The sequence below is a fragment of the Copadichromis virginalis genome, linkage group LG2 (genome assembly GCF_057382275.1).
Source record: "Copadichromis virginalis isolate Kocher_CV1m ecotype Utaka linkage group LG2, C_Virginalis_male_GT1.1, whole genome shotgun sequence".
NCBI lineage: Eukaryota > Metazoa > Chordata > Actinopteri > Cichliformes > Cichlidae > Copadichromis > Copadichromis virginalis.
In genome coordinates this window covers 25,816,961-25,840,907 of record NC_140619.1, presented here as the reverse complement: position 1 = coordinate 25,840,907, position 23,947 = coordinate 25,816,961, and the positions used below count along the sequence as shown (strand labels likewise).

At 39.5% G+C, this 23,947-nt stretch overlaps 1 protein-coding gene across 1 annotated transcript in view; it reads left to right on the top strand.

Annotated features, from left to right (window-relative positions):
- Positions 1-22,217, top strand: part of ctnna1 (catenin (cadherin-associated protein), alpha 1) — an 84,437-nt gene extending 62,220 nt beyond the window's left edge. Inside the window, exons 16-18 of the mRNA XM_085475465.1 lie at positions 8,026-8,131; positions 19,256-19,390; positions 20,399-22,217. Coding sequence (XP_085331591.1) covers positions 8,026-8,131; positions 19,256-19,390; positions 20,399-20,689 — 532 coding nt within the window. The 3' untranslated portion in view covers positions 20,690-22,217. The remainder of the gene's footprint in view (positions 1-8,025; positions 8,132-19,255; positions 19,391-20,398) is intronic.
- Positions 22,218-23,947: the final 1,730 nt, after the last annotated feature.

Below are 23,947 nucleotides of genomic sequence, written 5' to 3'. Positions count from 1 at the left end.
AAGTAAAATAAAGACCTGTTAAATGTCATGATTTAATGTTATAAGCTGGTCAGCCACGTGTAATTACTGTCTAAATCAGCATTTTTTGTCAATATGCAAACTACTTGGAAGTGGAAGTGAGCTTGAAGTAAGTAGTAGATTCCCAGTGTTTTTTTTGTTTTGTTTTTTTTACCTGTACACGGTCTTTTTTGTGCACATTTGGGACATGCGTTTTTATGCTATAGATGGTGAATAGTGCCTAAATTTGCTAAACTTCTATGTGCAAACTCTGTATCAGCAGCAAAATGAGAAAAGATTGACCTTAGTGTGTTGAGCCCAGATAGTCTTGTGGACAGATGGTAGCAAATGTAGTTAAACATGGCCTTATCCTGAAATTTTCATCAAGTCTGTTTTAGTGAACCTGTTGACATAAGAGATCTCGCCACTCTTGGCTCTGACTCTGCAGCAACATACACACCTTTGTACAGAAGTAGCAGCCAGTACCCTCCAAAGGCCTCATTAGAAATTTGGCTCTTTTTCAGTTCATCCTGGTCTTTGCCATTTGCTAACAGATTTGTTGGCTTTCACTTCACATCAAAACGCATCAAACCATAAACAACAAATTCAGTGATGAAGTTCTCAGTGCTGCATGTGACGGCTTTCTTTATTGTTGTTTCATTGTTGGATATACAAGTAAGTTCAGGACCTTGAAAATTCACAAAGGATGTGATACTGGCTTTTTCTCTCACCCGCTGATGATAGAAAAGTGTAAATCGTGACCCTTGCCAAGTACACAGTGGGGGCTTGTCCAAAGGGATTACTGATTATGGTTCACCAACATCACCATCTCTACATTACCTTCTAGCTTACAGTGTGAGTGCATTTGTATGTTGGCATGCACAAGTGGACATTTTGACTGGCTGCCTGTATTTGCGTCTGACTATATTTGTATGGCTGTGCCTTTTTAAATTTTCAAGTGAATTACTCAGAGGACGTTGTGTGTCTAACTCTGAGTCACCTCCGTAATGATGATGAAATGCTGCCTCTCTATCTTAATCTTCTGAATGGGTCAAAGATCCCGTCTCCTTGGCCAAAAAAAGTGAATGCTGGAAAGCTGTAGAGGATTTGAAATACTGACATAACCAGCAATCTGACCAGGGTTAAATAGGAACCAGTCATGTTTGCTTGCAGTACTTCTTATTCATGCAGAGGATTAAGAGAAAATTTTTTACATGACATGCAGATGATACTGCTCATCCTGGACTAAAATCAGTGCTTTTTAGTGAACTCGGACAGCCACATGCCTACTTCAGCTTTCATTATTTATCTAACAAATGCATTTTATCATTCGAAAATATTTTAGTTATAAGTTTTCAGCCAAAGATTGACAAAGCTATAATAAAAATAAGCATGACTAATAAATCTTTGAGAATTTGCAGTATGAATGTGAGTGAACATTTGATGAGTTGCTTTGTTTGTAGCCTTTCACCTCTCTTACAGTTTGCAAAATGAAATCACAAAGTCAATTTATTAACCCAGTTAAACTTCAGTGAATGGTAACTCATGGACTATTTTTATGTGAGTAATAAAAGAGAAATGCTGTGTTCTATTAGATAGAAAATGAGGCACCTTCATCAATGTGATGAGCTGCTGACCTTATATGCAATTTATTTATTTATCCTTTGAATATTTGAATTGAATTTATACATATAAGTCATACTTCTTCCAATTAGCACATTATATCCTCTCTGCTATGTTACTGCCATTTGAAATAAATTGAAAATGATGCTTTACAAATAGTTTTAACAGTCCACATAGTAACTGTGTGGAAGTTGTTCATTTAATCCCATAACTTAGCATTGTGGCTTTTCTTATTTGGCACTGTCAGGGAGTTTGGAATTGACTCTGTGTACGCTTGTCTCACATGCGTCCGTGTATGTGTGCGCGCGGGTTGGTCGACTGAGGGAACACGCATGGTCATTTGTCAGGCAGAATACATATCTTCACATTATGCCTTCACTCTCACATGCAGTGGTAGCACATGGAAGGTCAGTAGTTGGCTAATTCAGCCCGCGTCCAAATTATTGCCCCCACAACCTTGAGCTGGCACAAAGCACTGCCAAGGTTAATGCTGTATGAGGTAATTGATCCAGACCTCCCTCCTGACAAATCTGCAGAGAGTGACTGAGATCCTTGTTGACTCTGCATCGCTTATGGCTGTATGGCAGCTCTCATGAATAAGGCATATGTGTATAGCTTGAGAACATGCAACATATTTGAAAGCCACCTGTCACAGTCTTTTGATGTAGAATGCTTCACATTGACACACGGACAGCTGTGTGGACAGATATGGAAAATGATGCTTTAATTCTTTTGCTTTAAACAATTTTTTTTAAGGAGGACATCATAGGTATATATTCGCAGTATAAAAATGATTACCATGTTTATGTATTCTAATGTGTTTTTTGGGGGCAAACTTCTGTATTATATTACCAACCTACAAATCTTTTTCTAAATATCGTCACAGCACCGTTAGCTCTCTCCAGGGGTTGACTTGTCCCCAGGGAGCTTCCAGTATGTGCACTGACGCGTGGCCTTTTCCACTAGGACTCTGGCTTGCTTTACATCAGAGCAGCAGAGGGAGAGCATGAGAAGGGAAGGGTTGGAGATGAGATGAGAGGAGAGGGAAGAGGAAGCAAGAGAACAGAACACAAAATTCCATCTGTTCTGGGTTGGATGGCTCATTTTTTTAGCCTGAAGAGAGAAGCTTTGAATCCAATTTGTGCCTCTTGCCAACTGTGTCCCAGAGTCCCTTGTATGGAGTTAAATCAGGGCCATAATGTTTGTGTAGTCAAAAGAAAAATTTGAAATCGAAAATATGTAAACTGAAAGCAAAAGTCACATTTTTAGAGTGAACTTTGAAAAAGAAAGAGTTGGATTTAAAATAAAATCAAACGTTTTGAATATTTGTATTATTTCTCTGAGTAAACTTTATTTAAAAATTTTCAGTAATCTTCTTTTCATTATTATTATTTTTAAAAATTCTATTCAGTCTCAGATTACATTTTTTCAGATTCAGATCTTTTAAATTAATGTACAAAAAAAATTCTTCAGGTTCGGATTTTTCTCTCAGCTTCAATTTTTTTTTTCACTTTCAGATCTCTATTTTTCAGTTACAGACTTTTGGCCCTGTTTTGGCCTGGTGGGCGTGGCTACACAGAGAGGGGCGGGGAATCACAAGTGACAGCAGACCGCTGCAGGCTCAAGATGGTCCATTTTTCATGTTGCCTTCAGGAAACCTGGGAATGAACATAATTTATCAAACACCTCCTGCACTGTATTATTTGATAATGTTTAGAAAACATGTCATGCATAACTGCTAAAACTCAGTTACTAAAGCTCTTTCAAGCAGTAATGTGTACAAATTACGCCATAACTGATCAATTATGAGACGTTTTCCCAGCCACTACGTGAGAAGTGGTCATTTCCCATGCTCTCAAGGTAGCGTGCATTGTATGGGTGGGGGCTGCTGTTAACTTGTCCCTCAGTGAACGATGGACAACACTTCCAACAACACTGCTGGCGCGAACAATCAGGTGAGTGTTTAAGTTTGGAACAATTACACTGCAGTCTGTGAATACTACGAATTTAAGAAGTGGCTATTGTTACGGTTAATTTTTCGGCTATTCTGTTTTTTTATTTTATAACGTTTTTTGCTGAAATGCTAGCTCAACAGAAACGCCTCGCTATCATTTTCGGCTGAAACTTATGTCGATCTGTAAGCTTGGAGAACAACAAAGTTAGTGAAGTAACGTAAAATTCTTTGTATTTAATTTAGGAGCAGCTAAAAAGAGAGATGCTTCAGCGACTACTGCATAAAGTTTCCCAGGTCATGCACAGACAACCCCTCGATGTGGACTATTTGCAGTTTGTTATCTACCATGAGATGGTCCTTTTAAGATCTTTGTCCCATCAGGTTGAGATCCCTCAAAGTATTATAAATGCTCTGATAGAGCTGTCAACTGTGCTCAGTATGGAGGACGTCAATGAACAACCCCCCTCTCAGATGTCAGTGTCAGAAGGAAAGCTGGGATGTCCAAATTACAATGTATCGCCTGTACAGCTCCAGATACTGACAGAAATATTAAAATTCCCAAAAGTATGCTGCATATGAATACGTGAACGAGGGAAGCCTGGAATTTGTATGTGGACCAAAATCTGCATTATGTACAGGTTGGATCTATATGAAACAGCCAATAATGAGCACATAGACATAAGAAAAACTTCTTGCCACCGCAGTTTGCTCTCTCTCTCTCTGTTACGTAATAAATTGTAAACTCCTTTAGTAGTGCCTTTATTACTTAATTATTTTTATTATTATTATTATTATTATTTTATTGTTATTTACTTAAACATGACACATAGTTTAGGGAAGATTTTGCAGTTGTGTCATTTCAACTGGAATCATTCAGCTGCACATTACTTGGGGGAAAAAAGGCCTTCTGAAAAAGATCTCTTACTTCTTGCTTTAGAACATGATACTATTATTGCTTTTTATCTATAACTCACGCATATGTATATTGTAGGAAAACCGTGAAAATTTGACACGTTTTTCCCTCGTGATAATTTGTAGCATCGCAAAGGCGTACATTATTGAGTAATAACAAATCAAATGTTTGATTAGATTTAAGCATCAAGACTGAGAATGACCAGCACACTGTTTGAAGAAACAAGGATTCCTGCTGAGCAGCAGGCTAAAGTGGCTGGGGAGAGGGTAGTCTGGGTCTATTTACTGAAGCTGCTGGCCCCGCCAGCAGAGCCCGGAACCAGATAATGGATGGATCAGTATCAGAATCAGAATCAGAAAGGGGTTTATTGCCAAATGTTGAGCAGGTTTACAACATTAGGAAATTGCTGCGGTGCTTCAGTGCAAACATAGTGTCATAAATAGCACTTAAATAGACATGAAAAAATAAAAGTAGGAATAAGAATTAAAAGTGCTATGTAGAAAGATATGTGCATGAGATATACATGAGATATATACATGAGAATAAGAATTAAGAGTGCTACGTAGAAAGATATATACATGAGTGCAGGTGGTGATCAGTGCCAAACATGGAATGATGCAGTGACACAGCGTAGGGTCATGTGTTAGTGGCGGGGACAGTCATATGGTTATTGTTCATGTGTCCAACAGCAGAGGGGAAGAAACTGTTCTTATGGCGAGAGGTTCTGGTGCGAATGGACCGGAGCCTCCTGCCTGAGGGGAGCAGGTCAAACAGACTGTGTCCAGGGTGAGAAGGGTCAGCTGAGATCCGAGCTGCACGCCGCAATGTCCTGGAGGTGTACAGGTCCTGCAGAGATGGGAGTCTGCAACATTGCCGTAGCGCAGGTGATGAAGACTGCATCCCAAGCCCGATTAGTTATGGAGTCTTTTAAAATGTTTTCCATATTTTTGGGGAAGGATCAAATTGTTAATATTACTTTACCTTTTGAAGTAAGTTTCAGCCGAAAATGATAGCGAGGCGTTTCTGTTGAGCTAGCATTTCAGCAAAAAACGTTATAAAATAAAAAAACAGAATAGCCGAAAAATTAACCGTAACAATAGCCACTTCTTAAATTCGTAGTATTCACAGACTGCAGTGTAATTGTTCCAAACTTAAACACTCACCTGATTGTTCGCGCCAGCAGTGTTGTTGGAAGTGTTGTCCATCGTTCACTGAGGGACAAGTTAACAGCAGCCCCCACCCATACAATGCACGCTACCTTGAGAGCATGGGAAATGACCACTTCTCACGTAGTGGCTGGGAAAACGTCTCATAATTGATCAGTTATGGCGTAATTTGTACACATTACTGCTTGAAAGAGCTTTAGTAACTGAGTTTTAGCAGTTATGCATGACATGTTTTCTAAACATTATCAAATAATACAGTGCAGGAGGTGTTTGATAAATTATGTTCATTCCCAGGTTTCCTGAAGGCAACATGAAAAATGGACCATCTTGAGCCTGCAGCGGTCTGCTGTCACTCGTGATTCCCCGCCCCTCTCTGTGTAGCCACGCCCACCAGGCCAAAACAGGGCCAAAAGTCTGTAACTGAAAAATAGAGATCTGAAAGTGAAAAAAAAAAAATTGAAGCTGAGAGAAAAATCCGAACCTGAAGAATTTTTTTTGTACATTAATTTAAAAGATCTGAATCTGAAAAAATGTAATCTGAGACTGAATAGAATTTTTAAAAATAATAATAATGAAAAGAAGATTACTGAAAATTTTTAAATAAAGTTTACTCAGAGAAATAATACAAATATTCAAAACGTTTGATTTTATTTTAAATCCAACTCTTTCTTTTTCAAAGTTCACTCTAAAAATGTGACTTTTGCTTTCAGTTTACATATTTTCGATTTCAAATTTTTCTTTTGACTACACAAACATTATGGCCCTGATTTAACTCCATACCCTTGGGGGGGCAGAAAAGTGGCAAATGGCTGATAAGCTTTACAGTGGGTCAGGTCAGGGCTGGATTGACCTGTGCTGGGATGGGCTTTGTTTGGCTCAGGACGGGTCAGAAATGGATGTGTAATACTGTGGCAATGACCAAAGGCCTTAAATTGAATTGGATTCCAATTTTGCTGCTTTCAATTCTCTTGCCTTCTCTTCCTGCCTTCTTTGTCTCCAACTTGGATGGGGAAAAAAGAGAGAGAAGTTGGTGTGTGAAAGAAAAACTTGGATACTAATTGATCGCGCAAAAACAAATAAATTGGATTTAAGACTAATTCAGTAGTATGTTGACAACTTTACATGGCAGTGCTGCATGCAGGCGGGCAGACAAACCCTGGAAGAAGTCAGTAAAGTTTCCATTTGAGCAATATTAAAAAGTTATCAACCTGGCTTAAGAATTACCCAATATAAACAAACCCAACCTCAGGGGCTCACAGGCTAGTGTCCTGTTAGTGCTAGTGCCAGGCTCGGATAAATGGGAGGGTTGCATCAGGAATGGTATCCGGTGTGAAGTCTGCCAAATCAAGTATGCTTGTCCATCCAGTGTGACATTCCCTTGGGAAATAAGGGAGTAGTCTAAAGTACTTTGTCCGATAGCCACATTAGCTGTCTTCAAGTTATCATTACGTTAAGGCTTGCAATGGCAAATAATAAAACAACAATGTGGGAGTGTTGCAGCAAATGTAATCAGTTGCGTCCATGTGTAATATAAATGGAGATTGTTAATTTAACAGGGTAACACAATTATTTGTTTATTAAAAACTGTTACACTTCTCTAGAAGTGAAGATGAGAAAGTCTTCCAGCAACTAGAGACGAACAGTGGCAGCTTACCGTACCAAGTATGGAGCCAAGTGACCAGAAGCACAGAACTACCTCGGCAACCTAAAAATATTTAACTTATTGCACTATTGCGCAATCTTTATCCAAAAAGTCTCTTGCCCCTGTGTTATCAACCTTTGTCCTGTGTCTTAGCACTGTGATAAACACTTCAAAGTTGCTTAAAAGTTTCTAAGTAGATTTTTCTTATATTTTCTGTTGTGATAGAAGGCATGTGGTGCTATATAATCGCCTCTAGACAGTTTATTTCCAAGCAGTTTGTGGAGAAACAGTGTTGTCAGTTCATCAGTAAATTTTATGCATATTTTTTCAAGCTAATATGCGTTTTATTAGACTGAACACAAAGGAAAAATGAGTTGAAAACTTGATCTTATAAGAAGTCATGTAGGTGCTACAAGAGTTTGATGGTGCAGTGTTATAGTCCAGTTCTTTGAGAATAAACTTAAAGTCTAACCTCTGACTTTAAAGGACTATAACACATTCTCATCCCTGACAGAACAGCATGATGCCAGAGTGTTTTATGTGTATGGACATGTGTGTACCAGCGTGCACTTTGAATTTGGTGCAGTTTCCCTGAGGTGTTCCCGGTTCACGATACATTCTTGCTTCTGACCGAAAAAGAGGTCTCTAAAACAAACAGCTGCTCCTGCATATTGAATGAGCTTGCAATATATCAAAAACAGTCACTGATCTTTCCACGTCTTCTCCTCAGGGGAAAAGGGCCGCTGAAGAATACGTCTGATGTCATTAGCGCTGCCAAGAAAATTGCTGAGGCAGGATCAAGAATGGACAAGCTGGGCCGCACCATCGCTGACCATGTAAGTTAATATTAATCTGTAGACTACAGCTTCATTCTTAACATCAGAGTATGTTTAGCTTCGTAAGGTAGTAACATAAAAGATTTTGTTCTGTTTCAGAACATTTTAACTCATACATAATGTAAAATGGGACCAATCTCAGATCAGTGGCACATGTTTCAGACTACATGGAAAATTATTAACATTTTGATTAGTTTGTCTAATGCTACAAATTAGATTAGATGTTCATCATTTAAAGACAAACACACACAATTTTAATTGAAAATGGTAAAGGTCTGCCTGCTGGCATTGGAATACTCTTGTTTAGTTTCTCTAAAGTCCTATTCATTCATATCACCACATCTTTCCGTGCATTACAACATTTGGCAATTCAAACCCCTCCCCGAAGAGTTCCTTTGGCACCCTGTGATCAGGTCTTCTAAAGTTATTCTTTTTGTTTTGTTCAAAAAAATAAATAAATAACAGTAGTACATAACAATTCGTGTTTCAAGTTACATGGTGGTGTACTGTCAAGGTTTTCATTACCTGAATTTGCAAAGCTTTTCTTTTTTTTTTTTAACAGACAAAAACAGAAAACATCCACTACATGAATTACCCCCCCCCCCCAATACTTCTTTCTTTTATTTGTTCTTTTGTCTATTTAGAAGCAAATCAAAGAAACAGGCTTGCGCTGTGGGGTCCTTTCAGACATTAACTGCAAAGTGTTGTGTGACTGTGATGCAATCCTTACCAGTATTTACCATTTCTTTCAGTGTTAAACCCTCATTCTTCCATCTCCCCCCTCCCACTTCCATCACTTGTTCACATCTATTCCCTGCCCCAGTGACTATGGTCCTTGACATCAGGAAACACACATTCAATTATCCATGGCCTCATATTTCACTTAAATACTTGCACTGTAGCGCTCCACAGGGAGACATGTTACATGATTTATCCCCCAACTTATTCATGTGCCGTCTCTAACGCTGGGGCTTACCTTTTTCTCTCCAACATGTATACATTTTGGTGTGAAATCATGGAAGAGTTTAGTTATGTTTTTAACAAGACACAGTTGTCAGTTTGAGGCTTTCTCCCTTAAATACATCACTTGCGCTTTGTGGTTTGACTATAATAGCTGTGGGTTTTGTCAACTTGTATTCAAGAACACAGTCACTCAGAAAGGCACTCACTCATTTTAGATGTCGAAGCCAACGAGTTTTATCAAAACTTTAACAGTTCTTTTACAGCTGATAATATAGGTGAAATGCTGCAAAAGGTAGAAGCCTGTTTCTTTTAGAGTTTAAATTAAGTACTTCAGGGCAATAAGTTTACAAGCTGATTTGGGATTTATCCGTTTCTAATTACTTACTATACATGTACTTTAAGTGGCGAACTGCCAATTCCTGTAACCTTTATTTCCCCTCTGATTCAAATGGGAAGAGGTTTTTCAAGTATCCTTTCCATATTTCCTGCACAGGGAGAGGTCGTGGTTATTCCTTCTTGTAGCAGAAATATCTGCATTCAGCTTTAAGCAGATTCCACCCCCCTATGGTCTGACATAATGAGCTGCTGGCCTCCTAATACCCTGCATATCTGATGTTTTATTTAAGATGGCCTCAGATCCTTAATATTACAACCCCACGTCTATCAAAAAGTAACAGTGCTACCTGTACTGACCTAATTGCATTTGAATCATCTGAATAGGGAATAAGCTCTGGAAAGTGACTTTTATATGCCTCAGTGCTGCTTTTAAAGATGCTTATTCACTTTAAGGAAAACAGCGCTATCCCCCAAAGAAAACAGATGGGTAACTGTGCAGGTGTGAGTGTGCATATCTGTGTGTGCATGCCTGCATGCAATCATGTCTGTTGACTGACATGCTTCTCCATTTGGCAGTCTGTGTGTGTGGATGTAATAGATTCAGGTACCTATTTTGCATTTATGTACTAAACTCATTGTAGGTACTTGTTTCTTTCTTTTCTGTGTATGTGTGTTTTGGTTATGTGTACGCACTATGAGAGGATTTTGGGGTTGGAGGCACTCAAAGTATGAATAAATGAAGAGCTTTGGCTGTTGAAACAGAAGTCTTTGCCAAGAGTGAGGACCCCTTCAGCCTCTGAACCCATCCAGCTGTCCCTCTTAGCCTTTCTCTCTCAGCAGAGACCAAAACACTCGCAGATCAGGCGACACTCTCCCATAACACATCAGCCAAGGCTCCCAGGGATGGACATGGGGTAGAGACGAGGGGAATGATGGAGATGGGGGAGAGAGAGAAAGGGGGCATTGCATTTGCGTTGAGAGAGGTATGTCTCTCCTGAGAGATGAATCTATTAAGAGTGCTTCGCCTTTTAATTAGCAGCATAATTGCCAGGTGGCCATTTTTAAAAATTTATTCACGCAGGCTGTTTATTTTTAGGGCCATATCTTTAACAAAGCAGGAGATGCCACAGGCCCACTTGCAGCAAAGGCAGTGCGCTATAGGATGGTCTGCATACTCCATCAGCAGTGGTTAAATGAATCACTACCAGGATGCACATAGACTGACAGAGTCTGAGAAGCAAAGGCAAAGCTGGGACTGCTCATTAACCTAGGCATATTAATCACTTGCGCTCTGTGCCTCTGGCCTGCAGGGCCTGTGAGGGTTTGCTCCTCATATAAAACACATTGGCAGATGGTCCCAGACTGATAGCACAGCATCTCACCCCACATTTCTTCTTTGTACAACTGTGTCATGATATGCTTGGTACACGAGTGCTGTGTTCAAAAGAACTGTGCAGGTGGACATGGTCTAGGTTGGGGTTTTTGAGAAACTGTTAAATATGTGTAATGGAGCCTTATTAAAATGTAAAGAAATGAGTGTAGTGCAGAGATGAGCTGCAGGATTTAGGTCATTGCTGTACAAAGGTCTGCACTGCAGTTTATTAAGAATTTATGACCCTCCTCTGCAGGGCACCTTATGAGAATTACATCTGAGGGGCCAGTAAGCAAATAATGCTATGTAATTGAGATTTATAATGCAAATGTGTTAGCCGCTATGTAGCCTATAAATTGCAGCTGCTTGCCTTCTTACCAACACTTGCATGTACACATGCAAACACGAGCACATAAAATAAGGCTTACATATTTGGAGAATAGGCATGCACATGCTGTATGCATTTGTTGCGCAAGCTTTATTCTCCTGATGTTTACTGACATACATAATGTACTTTTCCAATTTGCATTCAATCAGTAAAGATTTATGGTGATCCACTGGCTCTGTCGCTGGTCACAGTCTGATCCAGGCTCTGGTCCTAGACACTGTACTCAGGCAGGGTTATAAATTACCTACTGCAGAGAAGAAGGAAAGTCGCCCAGAGAGCCCACAAATTCTCAACTCAACCACCAAATGAAGATTTCTTTTTTGGATTTCTTTTTTTCTAACCAAGCACCATCAGCTCCCATTCAGTTGCATTTTATTATTTTCATCCATCCATATGTTGCACTTGTCCATTTCAGAGTTCCCAGGGTTGCTCCCCAGCTACCATAGGGCAAGAGGTGGGGTACATCGAGGACAGGTTGCATGGCCGACACAGGAAAAAACGGTCAACCATTCACACTTGAATTCACACCTATTGTGAATTCAGAGCCAGAAACTATTTGCTTTAGAGCGTCAACGTTAAATGTAAGTGTTTTAACATGACTCTCTCTGGCCGTGCTAAGTTATCAGTTTTGCTTACAAGTCCGACAGTAAAATGCCCGACTGACAGGTGAAGTGTGAACATTAAAAATTGATGAGGACCTTTTAATTGGTCCCTGTGGTTACCTCGACAGGTTTTGTTTTTTTGGGTTTTTTTTGTTTGTTTGTTTGTTTGTTTGTTTGTTTTTCCTCTTCCTGGTGTGCTCCCAGCTTGATGTTCTCCTGTCTGCTTCAATGTCACATTAACATTCCCAAGTGCCAGTGTGATTGAATCAGCCCAAACCAAATACGGAGCTTCTTTTTAGCAGCTGCAGTTAAGAAATGTAGCTATCATCACATAGTTTAAAATGAACTGTTGGTTGCCCATGGAAGATTTATTCTTGACCCTCTTTAGTAATAGAATCAGCACTAGCTTGGTAAAGTAAAAAAGAATGGGCATTACAATTAACCTTTACTGGAAAGATTTCTGTGAACAGAAAGCAAAGGAATATCCACTTGATCAGAGGTCTTGCAAAGAAGATGCAGGGCTGCAGGATAATACACCACCAGTATACTGATGGAGTCCAGTGTTTTAATTTGTTTTTCATGGTGTTCATTTATCTTGATACGTGCTCAATAGGGATGGGTATCGAAAACAGTTTCTTGTTGAGAACCACTGTTTCAATTCCTTGGAATTGTTTGCCATTTTTTGCAAACGATTCCCTTATCGATTCCAGTCGCCCCGAATGACGTCACCACGTTGCGGAGCGTCATTTACCTGGCAGTAAACATGGCAGCTCAAACGCTCAAAAGTTTGATTATACTTTACGAGAACGGATGACAGCAGGGCAACTTGCAATACTTGCAAAGTAGAGATTTCATTTAAGGGAGGAAACACTACGAATATGCAAAAGCATTTGCTCACAAAACACACGATAACCTTAAATGAATGTCGTGTTTTTAATTCTGCTCCGGACTCGTGAATCTCAACCCAGCAGCAGCGGTAACGTTTGCACGTCCTCTCCCGTTAATGCAATCTGCCTTATTACAAAACCTGCCATGACTGTGCGCTGCATTTAGGTGACCATGATGAGAGAGACAGAGTCTGGCTGGCTCAGATGCTGGTAGTTCTCGCTGCAGTCTACCGGTAGCGTCTCCTTTCAGGCCAGGATAGACGAATGTCACCGAGCAGTGACTAAGTTTGTGGTAAAAGGCTTGCACCCATTTGCCACAGCAGATGCCCCCAATTTTCGGTAAGTGAATGTGTTTAATTGTAGGCAGGGACATTACTGGATATTCTTGTGTAATTGCTACAGAATAATTTATGTTATACTTTGTTATTGCTACAGAAGAATATTTCTTTTATTATTTTACACTTACAATTTTTTTTTCCTGGGGACCCTGTGACACCCCATTGAAGAGCCATAGGCTGGATCTCTTAAGATCTCACTGTTGGGTTTGTAAGGCCATGTTACTCCTAAATTTCTATCTTGTTCAAAGAGAAGATATAAAACAAAGTTTTAAGCTATTCGACCATAGTGTTCTCCTTTTTTTAAAAAGAATCGGTAAGAGAATCGATAAAGAATCGAATCGTTAAACAGAATCGAAAATGGAATCGGAATCATGAAAATCTTATCAATGCCCATCCCTAGTGCTCAATCATCCAGGTAATTAAATCCCAAAAAGTTGATTCTGTTCATCTGGACGTAGCGTTTTCAGTGGGAGAAACGTTTCATCACTCATCCAAGTGACTTCTTCAGTCAGCTGACTGAATGTTTCCCAGCCTTATAAACATAATGACTGAAACTAGCACCACTGACAAATGGACTTTGATCAGTGGTTGTTGATCAATGGTCATGACAATTGGATAGTAATGATCATGAAACTGATCTCACAGCCCATTGTTTGTCATTGGTGCAATGTTATGCAAATGTGTTGTTTATAAGGTTGGTGAAACCTCTGTAGTGTATTATGTCACAACAAGTCAGGCATACCAATGGGAAAATGCATATCTCATCTTTGTCTTACATGGCACGTTTATGGTTGTATGGTTGCGAGACCTAAATGGTTACACTTTAGAGTCCTGGGAAGTTTTAATCCATCTAGTTTTTATCCACAAGTAAAGCTGCTTTGAATTTCTTACTGCTGAGGTTTTTCAGTTTGTATGCTTTTGAAGCCATCCCATTTTTTTCACTATTGTACATTTTGCTGCTGTTTTGTTAAGTTTTAAACCCCATATCATATACTAAGCATTGTTTATGTTGTTGCGTTATCTTGAGATGTCTACACAGACTATAGCTGGAAATTGATCACTTCCCGTCATTGCTTAGCCATATCTCGTACTTTAGTTCTCCCCTAAAGAAAACAGAATGGTCTTTTCAGCACTTTGTTTCCTGTATTTCCAGAAGAGTTTGCCATGAATCTTTTTTTCCCCCTTTTTTTGTTGTTTTCCCGTGGCTATAAGCACATTCTATCTCTTTCATCTCTTCTTGCAACCCCTGTGGCAGTTTTGAGGTGTAATCGCAGATAAAGGTGCCCAGCGGCTGGTTGTCCTGAAGGTCCTTTGTTATGTTAGGCATAGTTAATTATCCAGAAGCTTCTACCAGACAGACTTGGTCTTTTTTTTTTTTCTTTTTTCTTTTTCTCCTCCACCCAGGAGTAGTTGCTCGCCTCTGTCAGTGCGCCCCAGGGTGGCTGTGGCTACAATGTAGCTTGCCATCACCTGTGTGTGTGTGTCTGGATGTGTAAAGCGCTTTGGGGTCCTTATGGACTAGTAAAGCGCTATACAAATACAGGCCATTTACCATTTTTACACTTGTATGCAAAAGTTTGCTAATTGTATATGAAATTTAAAGTATACACTGGTAGTGCATAAACATTTTTGCAGCAAAGCTTGTTATTTTGACTTAAAAAGCTAACTGAATTTAGCCTGGACAGACTTAACCTTTGTCTCCAGTATATCTGAGCAGTAATTCTTTATAGACAAGCATACCAACAGGCAAGGTTCTGTATTGTATTATTTATTTTTTCCCCATTGAAGCTATTAAAATGCATCCACAACACCAGACTGTCAAACTCACTTGAATAAATGTTTGAGTGTTTAAGCCTGCCTTTCAACTGTTGGAGAACAAATTACCTATTGGTGTTTTATTGTATTTATTTATTTTTTGTTATTTTATTATTATTATTTTTTTTTATAGGGTTGAAAGATGCTTTATCAGTACAGTTTTTTTTTTCTTGTTTAACTTTCTAATTGCACCTACAACTAAGTCATCTGATCTAAATGAATGTATAAATGGGTCTTTTTGAGTAAACAAGATAACTGGAAGGAAGACTTCAGGAAGCAGTCCAAATTTGGAGACTAGAGCAACAGGTCCCTCCAATAAATACAGTAAGAGAAAACACTCAATTGCCTGAGGACAGTGGAGACTAGATTTTCTCATGACTGAAAAGCAAACATAACAGAAAACGCTTCTTGGGTCCCATTGTTGCATGGCTCGCCCCAACAGGTTGCTGGCAGACACATTAGAATGCCGCACCGTGAGTAAATATTGGAAATTGGCATTTCCTCTGGGTGATGCGTCCGGAAAGGTCAGCGCTGGGCGGTGGCAGCTCTGTGGCTCTGCCTCTGCTCTGTATAATAGAACTGAATAGCACTCGCCAATGATGGGACCTCACCATCCGATCATTATTTAAATCATAGATTGTGTGCTTTGTGTTGAGTAACAGAGAGAGCTTTGTTCAGCATCCTGCACTGTCATTCTTATTGCCACATTTCCTGTTTTTTGTGTGCAGTGGATTGGAAAGAAATACATTTTGCTTTTGATTGGATTGTGATGTGAGCTTCTCTAGAGCTACAGCTTTGATGCAAAGGAAAGAAAGAGCTACCCATTCTTTTCAGACCCACATAAATGTGTAGTACACTAAAAGTCTTGTAAGGCATTGTTACTGAAGAGATTCAATTAGCAAACTAGAATACTGATCTGGTACCCATTGTCCCCATGTCATCCATTGTTTCACCTTTCTTTTTCTTTAAAAGGTACTTCAAGAAGTGAAGGGGAGGCAAAACTACACTAGAATCTTTGACATTTCTGCCTGTACTGCTGGCTGCTTTTGAAAAGATTTGTCTGGCTGCTTTTGAAAAGATTTGTCCTTCTCTAGTGCACCTATTCTTGATTTGCCATCTCTCCACAGTAGCTGGCAAGGCAAAGTTGACTGTCCTATTAAACAACTGTTTTTAATTTCAGTTTATTCACTAATAAATTAAAATACAAATTCCAATATGATCATGTACAAGATGGCTTTTGCGCAGCTCAATTTGACAAATGACTACCCACAGCTTATAAGTTTGTTCCCAAACACCAGATAATATACACTCATTCCCAACATTACATTGTCTTACTAACCCGAATCACTAAATCTCCTAAGAATAACATTAATCCACTACATCCAGTGAGTGGTACATAAAAATCCTTAAGTTTTTTTTATAATTCTAAAGTTTTGCAAGATCCTTGCCATAAAGTTTACATAAAAAGGCTTGTATGCAATTTTAGAGCAGCACACAGACGAGACAAAAATAGGCAGTGGTGTGTTCTAATAGTTAAAAACTCACGCAAGAGCAGATTTTGAGTGAACCGTTTCAATAACAGGCTAGATTATTAACTTGACTACCGAGGGAAAGTGCTTGCACAGCCTGCAGATGCAATAACATTTAGGTTGTAAAACTACACCTGAAGTATTAATTATTTATAGCATAAAGTCTAAAAGCAGAGATGTTGCCCTTTGATCCACCTGGTTTTAGGGAAGCGTTGACGTAACAGTGCGGGTAGTTATTGAGCTACCTTAGTTTTGCCACCTGCATTTATTGCACTTCTATTTCCATTTGCAGCACCTAAACAATTCAAGGTGCTCTTGTCTCTTCTTTTTGCAACTTATGTATTCACATGTCACAGTCAGAGCAGCGTTGCAGAGTTTCCTGAGTGCTAAGTGAAGCCAGCAGCTGAGCTGAGTATGAGCACAAGTGATGCTTTCACAGTGCCCTGCTTCCAGCCATCTGAATACTTCCCCAAGCCTTCATTAGCATGGCTGCTGCATTCAGCCTCATCCCAGGTCTTTGCGTTTGCATCTCTCTCTCTCTGTGTTTCTCTCTGACTTAAATGCCCCTCCCAACTACAGTTGAATCCTTTCGTCTACCTTCCTTTTCCCCAGTTGGATTTCTACTTCTTATTTACTCCTCCACTCTGTTCCCCCTCTGGCTCACTCTTCATCCCTGTCTTTTCTCCTACTTATTTTTCTTTTTTTCCCCTTTGCTTCTTCTTTTTTTAAACCTTCCTCTTTCTACCATTTTCTGTGGTCTCACAGCCTTGTATTAGTCCTCTGCTGTACAATGATCATCATCTCTTTTTCCATACAGTTTTTAATAGAATGTCAACACTTAATTTGTCCTCTCTGCTTAGCCTGTCCTATTAGTCAGCAGTAGATGGTGATAATACAGGAAATGGGAATGTTGTTATTAAAATGTACATGGAATATCTAAAGAACTGTCAATAAATTGTAATTGTAGATGCTTTAGGATGTTTGTGTCCTATATGTAGATGAGGTCTATTTGAGTAGTTAAAGGATGCGTTGGTTGTATGTTCTATTCTGCTGTGGTGACCAATCACGTATGAATGAGTACAGTTGTACTGGGTGGGATGGTGTTTAAATTCATGCATGCATGGCTGTATGGCTGGGAGTGAGTGCACTATACTCAGCCGTGCACTCTGTTCTCCCACTAGGGATACTGATGCGCTCAGCAGGATTAGACGCATCATAAGTCCTAGTCTGTTTGAAGTGTCCAAAAATCAGGATCCTACTTATGTTTCCTCTTCCTCCCTCCTTTGATACAGAAACGAAAACGGGGTTTTGTTGCCTTTGGTTAGGTTGACGCACTTGAAGAGGAGTAAAAGCCATTATAGCCAAGTGGGAGATACCCCTATGCCCCGCTGTGTCATTTACATGCTTATATACAGTGTTTCTTGTTTATCCCAAGACAAGCAAGCACTCGTTTACACTCGTGTTCTTTAGCACTGACCTCACAAGCTCTGTCCCAGAGAGCTTTTATCAATTAAAAGATTGGCCCTAATTATCTCCATTTCACCTTTTCTGTGCACTCAAAATTAACAGGACCAAAGGACTCCTCCCTCTGACATTTTTCACAGACATGGTCATCCCAAATATTTTCATAGATATTTTGTGTTTGCTAGGTGATGTTGACAATTGCCAGCCTTTGATCGTATAGCATAGCCAGTCTGATTGTCGCTGACATGCTAGCTGTGACTCAAGTCACTGTAATGATCTGATGTAAAGCATCGGAGCCCCATCAGACTGCTTAGATCCTTCACTTGATGAGCAGCTAAGAGTACTGTGGCCTAATTACTCTGGTAGCAGGGGGCTTGTTTAGCAAACCAGGTAGAGCGCAAGTGTAATTACGATGCTATAATTCAAAAAGGTTGCCGGTGCTAAACAGAATACAGTTTTTGAAGCTCTTCACTTCGAAATAGCGTTTATAACTTTAATGCTTCAGTGTATTCTTTTTTTTTTTGTGTGTGTGTGTGTGTGTGTGTGTGTGTGCTTTTGGTTGGCTTTTGATAGGCCTTGGGAACAAAAGTAAGACTTTTTTTTTTTTAACCTACATCAACCTATGGTCTTCAAATTGCTTAATTGTGCATTTTAAGGTTTCTCTGCACTATTACATGCTCACTCACATATTAGACTGTATTTACCGAAGCCTGTTTGAGTGCTTTTCCACCCCTGAGAAGTTTATTTGCACTTTCACGCCCAAGGTCACTGCTTAAGTTGTTGGCATGAAGGTCTTTTCAAACTCTTTTCTTCTAAGAATTCAAATTACTGAAGGCATTTTGAAAACGATCAATGAACTGTGCTTGGGTTTACACTTTCAGTAAAAAAAAAAAGACTTCACACAACATTCATATCAACACTAATTGACTGACAGCAATGTTTGCCTCCTACTAGAATTTGCATTCTGTGTGACTTGATCATATTTAACCTTGTGAAAATGAGTTATCTACCAGGTTGTGGGCATGTGTTTTTCATTTTTGCTCAGAGCACTTTGATTTTGTGCGTGTCTACCTTACCTGTCACACTGCTACTATCTTATTCTAAGGAGCTTGGAAAGAAAAACGTCTGGACTCGAATGAGAGGTGAAACGTCTTCAAGCAACTCAAAGAAGTCCAGACGCTTTTCTTTCCAAGCTCCTTAGAGTATGATGACCTGGATGACTGAGAACCTTCACAGACATGCTACCATCTCATCCTGATAAAGCTGAACATAATTGCATTCATAGTAAATTTAACAGTGCCAGCAAGTGACTTAACTGATTAGCAGCTACATGCAAACAGGTAATATTATTGATAGAAAGCTGTGCATAACAAGGGTGTGTGTGTGTGTGTGTGTGTGTGTGTGTGTGTGTGTGTGTCTTTCTCTCATAGTGTCCTGACTCCAGCTGTAAGCAGGACCTGCACGCCTACCTGCAGCGTATTGCCTTGTATTGCCACCAGCTTAACATCTGCAGTAAAGTCAAGGCCGAAGTTCAGAACCTGGGAGGAGAGCTGGTTGTCTCTGGGGTAAGTTTAGCCTTTTCATTTTATCCTCAAGCACTTTAAGTTGTATAGTTTGAGTTTGAGATCGGATTTTTGTTTTGAAGATTGCAGGCTGGTAAAACTTGGTGACAGTGATGCAGCTTCAAATGTGGGCAAAGTGGCAGTAATTGAGAAGAATGAAGAGACTGAGTAGTGGTGCAAACTGTGCAGGTTTCAGGAAACTTGAGCTGCTTTGTTGTCAGCTTCATGGGATAATCAATGTAAACAGAACTGCACTTGTGTATAGTGAAATCTCAGAGGAATGCCTTTAATTTCTACAACAGTTCTTAAATCAATAGAATCCCACAGCTACTTTTAAAAGTTTTATCTGTTGTTGCCCAAATAAATTAAAAATACAGAGGCTTAATGACACCGGCTGCTGGTTGTGATTACTTAATGATTTATTCTCTGAACTATAAGTTGCAGCTTAAATTTTAAATTTTAATTGAATAAACACATAACAGCATTTAGTGGCTTTCTCTGTGCTGGAAAGGACTCATGTTGCCCTGATGTTTCCTAACCTTTTTACTACCTCAGATAGCACTTTGCAATAAAAAAAAAATTACAAGTCCTTTAAGCACTAATTAACCACTTGCCAGTTAAATTCATTTAAATATCTGTGCAGGGAATAATGAATTACTTCCTCCTTTCTGTTGGGCAGAAATGAGAATATCCTTCTACTACTTTGAGTCAAGTGTGAGTGGCGTCTCTGGGGCTGTTAAGTGTGGGGATTAAATTGGTGTGACCTTTTTACATATTCAAATTTTTGTCACACGTGTTTGTATTTCAGACAAGGGACTGGTTGTTAATGCTTTAGTCTGAACTCTTCCCCACAAAGCTGTAAAGATGGATTTAGTTCATTTTTAACTTGATATGAGCTTAAAGACGATTTAATCAGCCTTTGCTTTTATCATTTTACAAAGCTGACCCTGTTCTCTCCCCCCCCCCCCCCCCCCCCCCCCCCCCCCTCCAACATCTCCTCCACTGTATCAGTTGGACAGCGCCATGTCACTCATTCAAGCAGCAAAGAACCTGATGAATGCCGTGGTGTCCACTGTCAAGGCGTCGTATGTGGCGTCTACCAAGTACCAGAAGAACAAGGGCATGGAGGCACTCAATATGCCCGCTGTTTCCTGGAAGATGAAAGCTCCTGAGAAGAAGCCTCTGGTGAAAAGAGAGAAGCAGGATGATGGCCAGACCAACAGAGTCAAGAGATCTTCTCAAAGGAAGCACGTGAACCCTGTGCAGGCTTTGAGTGAATTCAAAGCTATGGATAGCATCTAGACCCCTGACCTCCAACCCCACACATTTATTGTTTAAAAATAACAAAGGATTTTGACCAATGAGTTTTTCTATAGATTGAGCATGTCACTCTATCAAAGAGAGAAGCTTTTAGCATATTTCTTCTATCTTTCCATAGACCGCTTGTCTGTTTGACCCAATATATTCCTCCACTGCCTCATTTTTATTCCACCAGCTCAAATGTACTCTTGTCTAGTATCAAGTGTCTATTCTTCAGAAAGGGAAATCAACTGGACAAAGTTATTCAGTAGGTGAATTTAATGGATATGGGCTTGTGGTTATTTTGTATCCTAACCAGTTTCAGAATAAAACTGTGGGGTCTCCAGGGTGTAAGGCTTGATTACGGCAAAATGCGTTCTGTACTGCAGATATCAGCTATGCAAAATTTCAACTGCCTTATTTTTACCTTTAGGCATAACTGCAGTTAATTTGGATGTGGGAGTCTAACTGGTAGGATTTAAACATGTTTTGGTTCAGCCAAGTCGAGATATTTCCATGTGTGCCTGCGTTTTTCTTTATGCCATTATGTATTTTGTTATGACACTATAAAAAAAAAAAAAAAAATCAGACCAACTTTAAACTTTATTGTCAGCACCATACAATTTGATCCATTTGTACCCCTTGATTGTCAAAGGATATTTTCCTTTTAATTTAACCATCTCAAATTGTATTTGAATGAGTTTTATTGTTGTTACTGTTATTGTATTGTCTTCAGAAACCAAAGGTGACGGTTTATTCTTACCCTTCTCTTTTGCTACATAACTGATCTACTTGTGTGAACCTACACTTTAAGGCACAGGTCTCCAGCAGTTGAGTCAAACTTTGTTAATTAGCAATAACTCTGTGTTTAAGAGAAGCCAGTGGGCTAAAGAATGAATACACAGTTGTTGGTACTGTCCAAAGCCCACAAGCTTTCATTAGCTGTCAATGAGACCAAACACCACTACATTCTCAACATGTCCAAACTGAGGGATCAATGTTTTTCTCTTCACATCTTAGAAGTTGGCAAGGTATGGAAATGATTATCTGCCTCTTAACTCTTATTGTGTTGCTTGTCCTTTATATATAAAATCTTAATTAGTTTAATGCACAGTCTTTAAGAAAACACGCAAACTGCTTGTTAGACTTTACAGAGTTCAAATAAAAGCAGAAGTTGTTAGCAGCGTGGTTTGCAGACATGTATGGTGGTGCATTGGTTTGCAGCAAGGCTTTTAAATCTTGCTGTTTTGATCTTGGAACTGAATTTGTTTTGCTCATTTGACATCTGTAAACCATAGCAGGATGGGCATGCATGTTTTTTAGGGAACTGAGCATTTTGAACGTTTTTGTTATTTAGGGTTTTTTTTTTTTCCCCTCCCTACTGTTAACCTTTTGCTGTATTTGAGTCTTGAGTGGATATCAAACTACATTGCTGTGGATTGTTTTGTTATTGAGAGCTGACATATTAGTGGACACTTGATAAATTTAATGTGTCTGCTTTATATCTTAATAAACTTTAAAGTGAATCTAATCTGTTATTTTGTAATTTGTCTTTGTACCACTGCCGACTAAAGTAATGTGCACTGCTCAAAACAATTAAATAAACACTTTGAAAACAAATCATCATTTGATGGAAATTAAAATTACCAACCTGCAGATGGCTGAACTCAAAGACACCCCAAAAATCAAAGTGGAAGAATATGAAGCCAGTCCATTTTGCTGAAATTACTATTGCAGAATTACAAATTGGTAGAGTCATTTGCAGGATCCCCACATGCTTGAATGCACACTCTTTATCAAACTGTGTCCTGGTCTCCCACATCTGGGCCAGAGCCCCTGGATACTCTAAGTTGCCAGTTGATAGCATTGATGGACCGAAACATATCCCAGAGGTGTTCTACTGAATTAGTCAGGTGAGGACGGGGTCCTTTATCCTCCAGGAGGTGCCCACTGACTCAACATGTGAGGCTTGGTTTTGTTGTGCACTAGGAGGAACCCAGGAACCACTGCGCCAGCATAGGGTCTGACAATTTCATCCTCGATAACTAATGGAAGTCAGGGTGTTGTTGCCTAGGCTGTACATGCTTCAAATGGATTAGCCTCATCAGACCATTACTGTCCCTCTGATTGTTTGGTCAGACTTTCACACCAGTGTTTTGTTGGAGGTCATTTTGTAGCTCAAAGTACTCATCTTGTTCCTACTTGCACAAAAGACCAGATATCAGTCCTGCCAATGAGTTATGGACCTATGTTCCTGTCCAGCTCTGCTTGATTAACGATCTGTCTACTGGAATCTCTTCCATGTTTGAGGCTTTGCTGGGAGACACAGTGAACCTTCTGGTACATATAGATGTCCCATCCTGGACTACCTGTGCAACCTCTGTAGGGACGACGGTCCAGGTTTTGCATCATGCCACCAATAATGATACTGACCCTAACCAAAACTAGTGGGGAAAAATGTGAGGGGCCTCCACCTGTGAAACCATTCCTTTTTGGGGGTTGTCATTGTTGCTGCTCTAGTGTACCTGTTGTTAATTTCATTAACAACAAAGCAGCTGAAACTGATTACGCCCTCTGATATTTAACTGACCTATCAATTACAAAGTTTAACTGACATGATGCTACACTCTGATTAACACGTTCCTTTTATTTTTATTTCTCCCCTCACTTGAACCATGCTTACATACTTTCCCCCCCTGTTGTACCACTTTTAATTTGTTTTGTAGTAACACATTATAGTATGTGGGGGGGAAAAGCCCAGAAGAGTAATGTTTGCTCTCAAAACAAGCTTTAGCATGCCGCCTAATGTGCTGCTCTGTATAATTATGTTGTACGCCTCCCATATTCATTATTTTGCAACATACATTGGGTCCTGCTGCTGTTGTTTATTAAAAGTGCAGCTTTTAACATCAAACACTATATTTAGCCTGGTGCTGGTGCTTATTAAACAATAGCCAGTGAAGTTGGACTGCAATATGTGAAGCAGCCAAGAATTTATATTGCTGCAGTAATCGCACATCAGAGTATATTTGGGTCATTGTAAGGACACTGAGAAGACAAAACCACCTTTTTTTTTTTTAATTTTTAAATATGAAAGTCAGTTTAAGTATGGTGATTTGCAAGATTGTGTGTGCGTCAGTTTTTTTGTTTTTTTACTGTACCTCATTTAAATCGACTTAATAAAATATATAGTTTCCCAGAATCGCTTAGAAAAAACCCACACAAAAATGGATGCAGTAAAAGATTTCCATATCACTGATG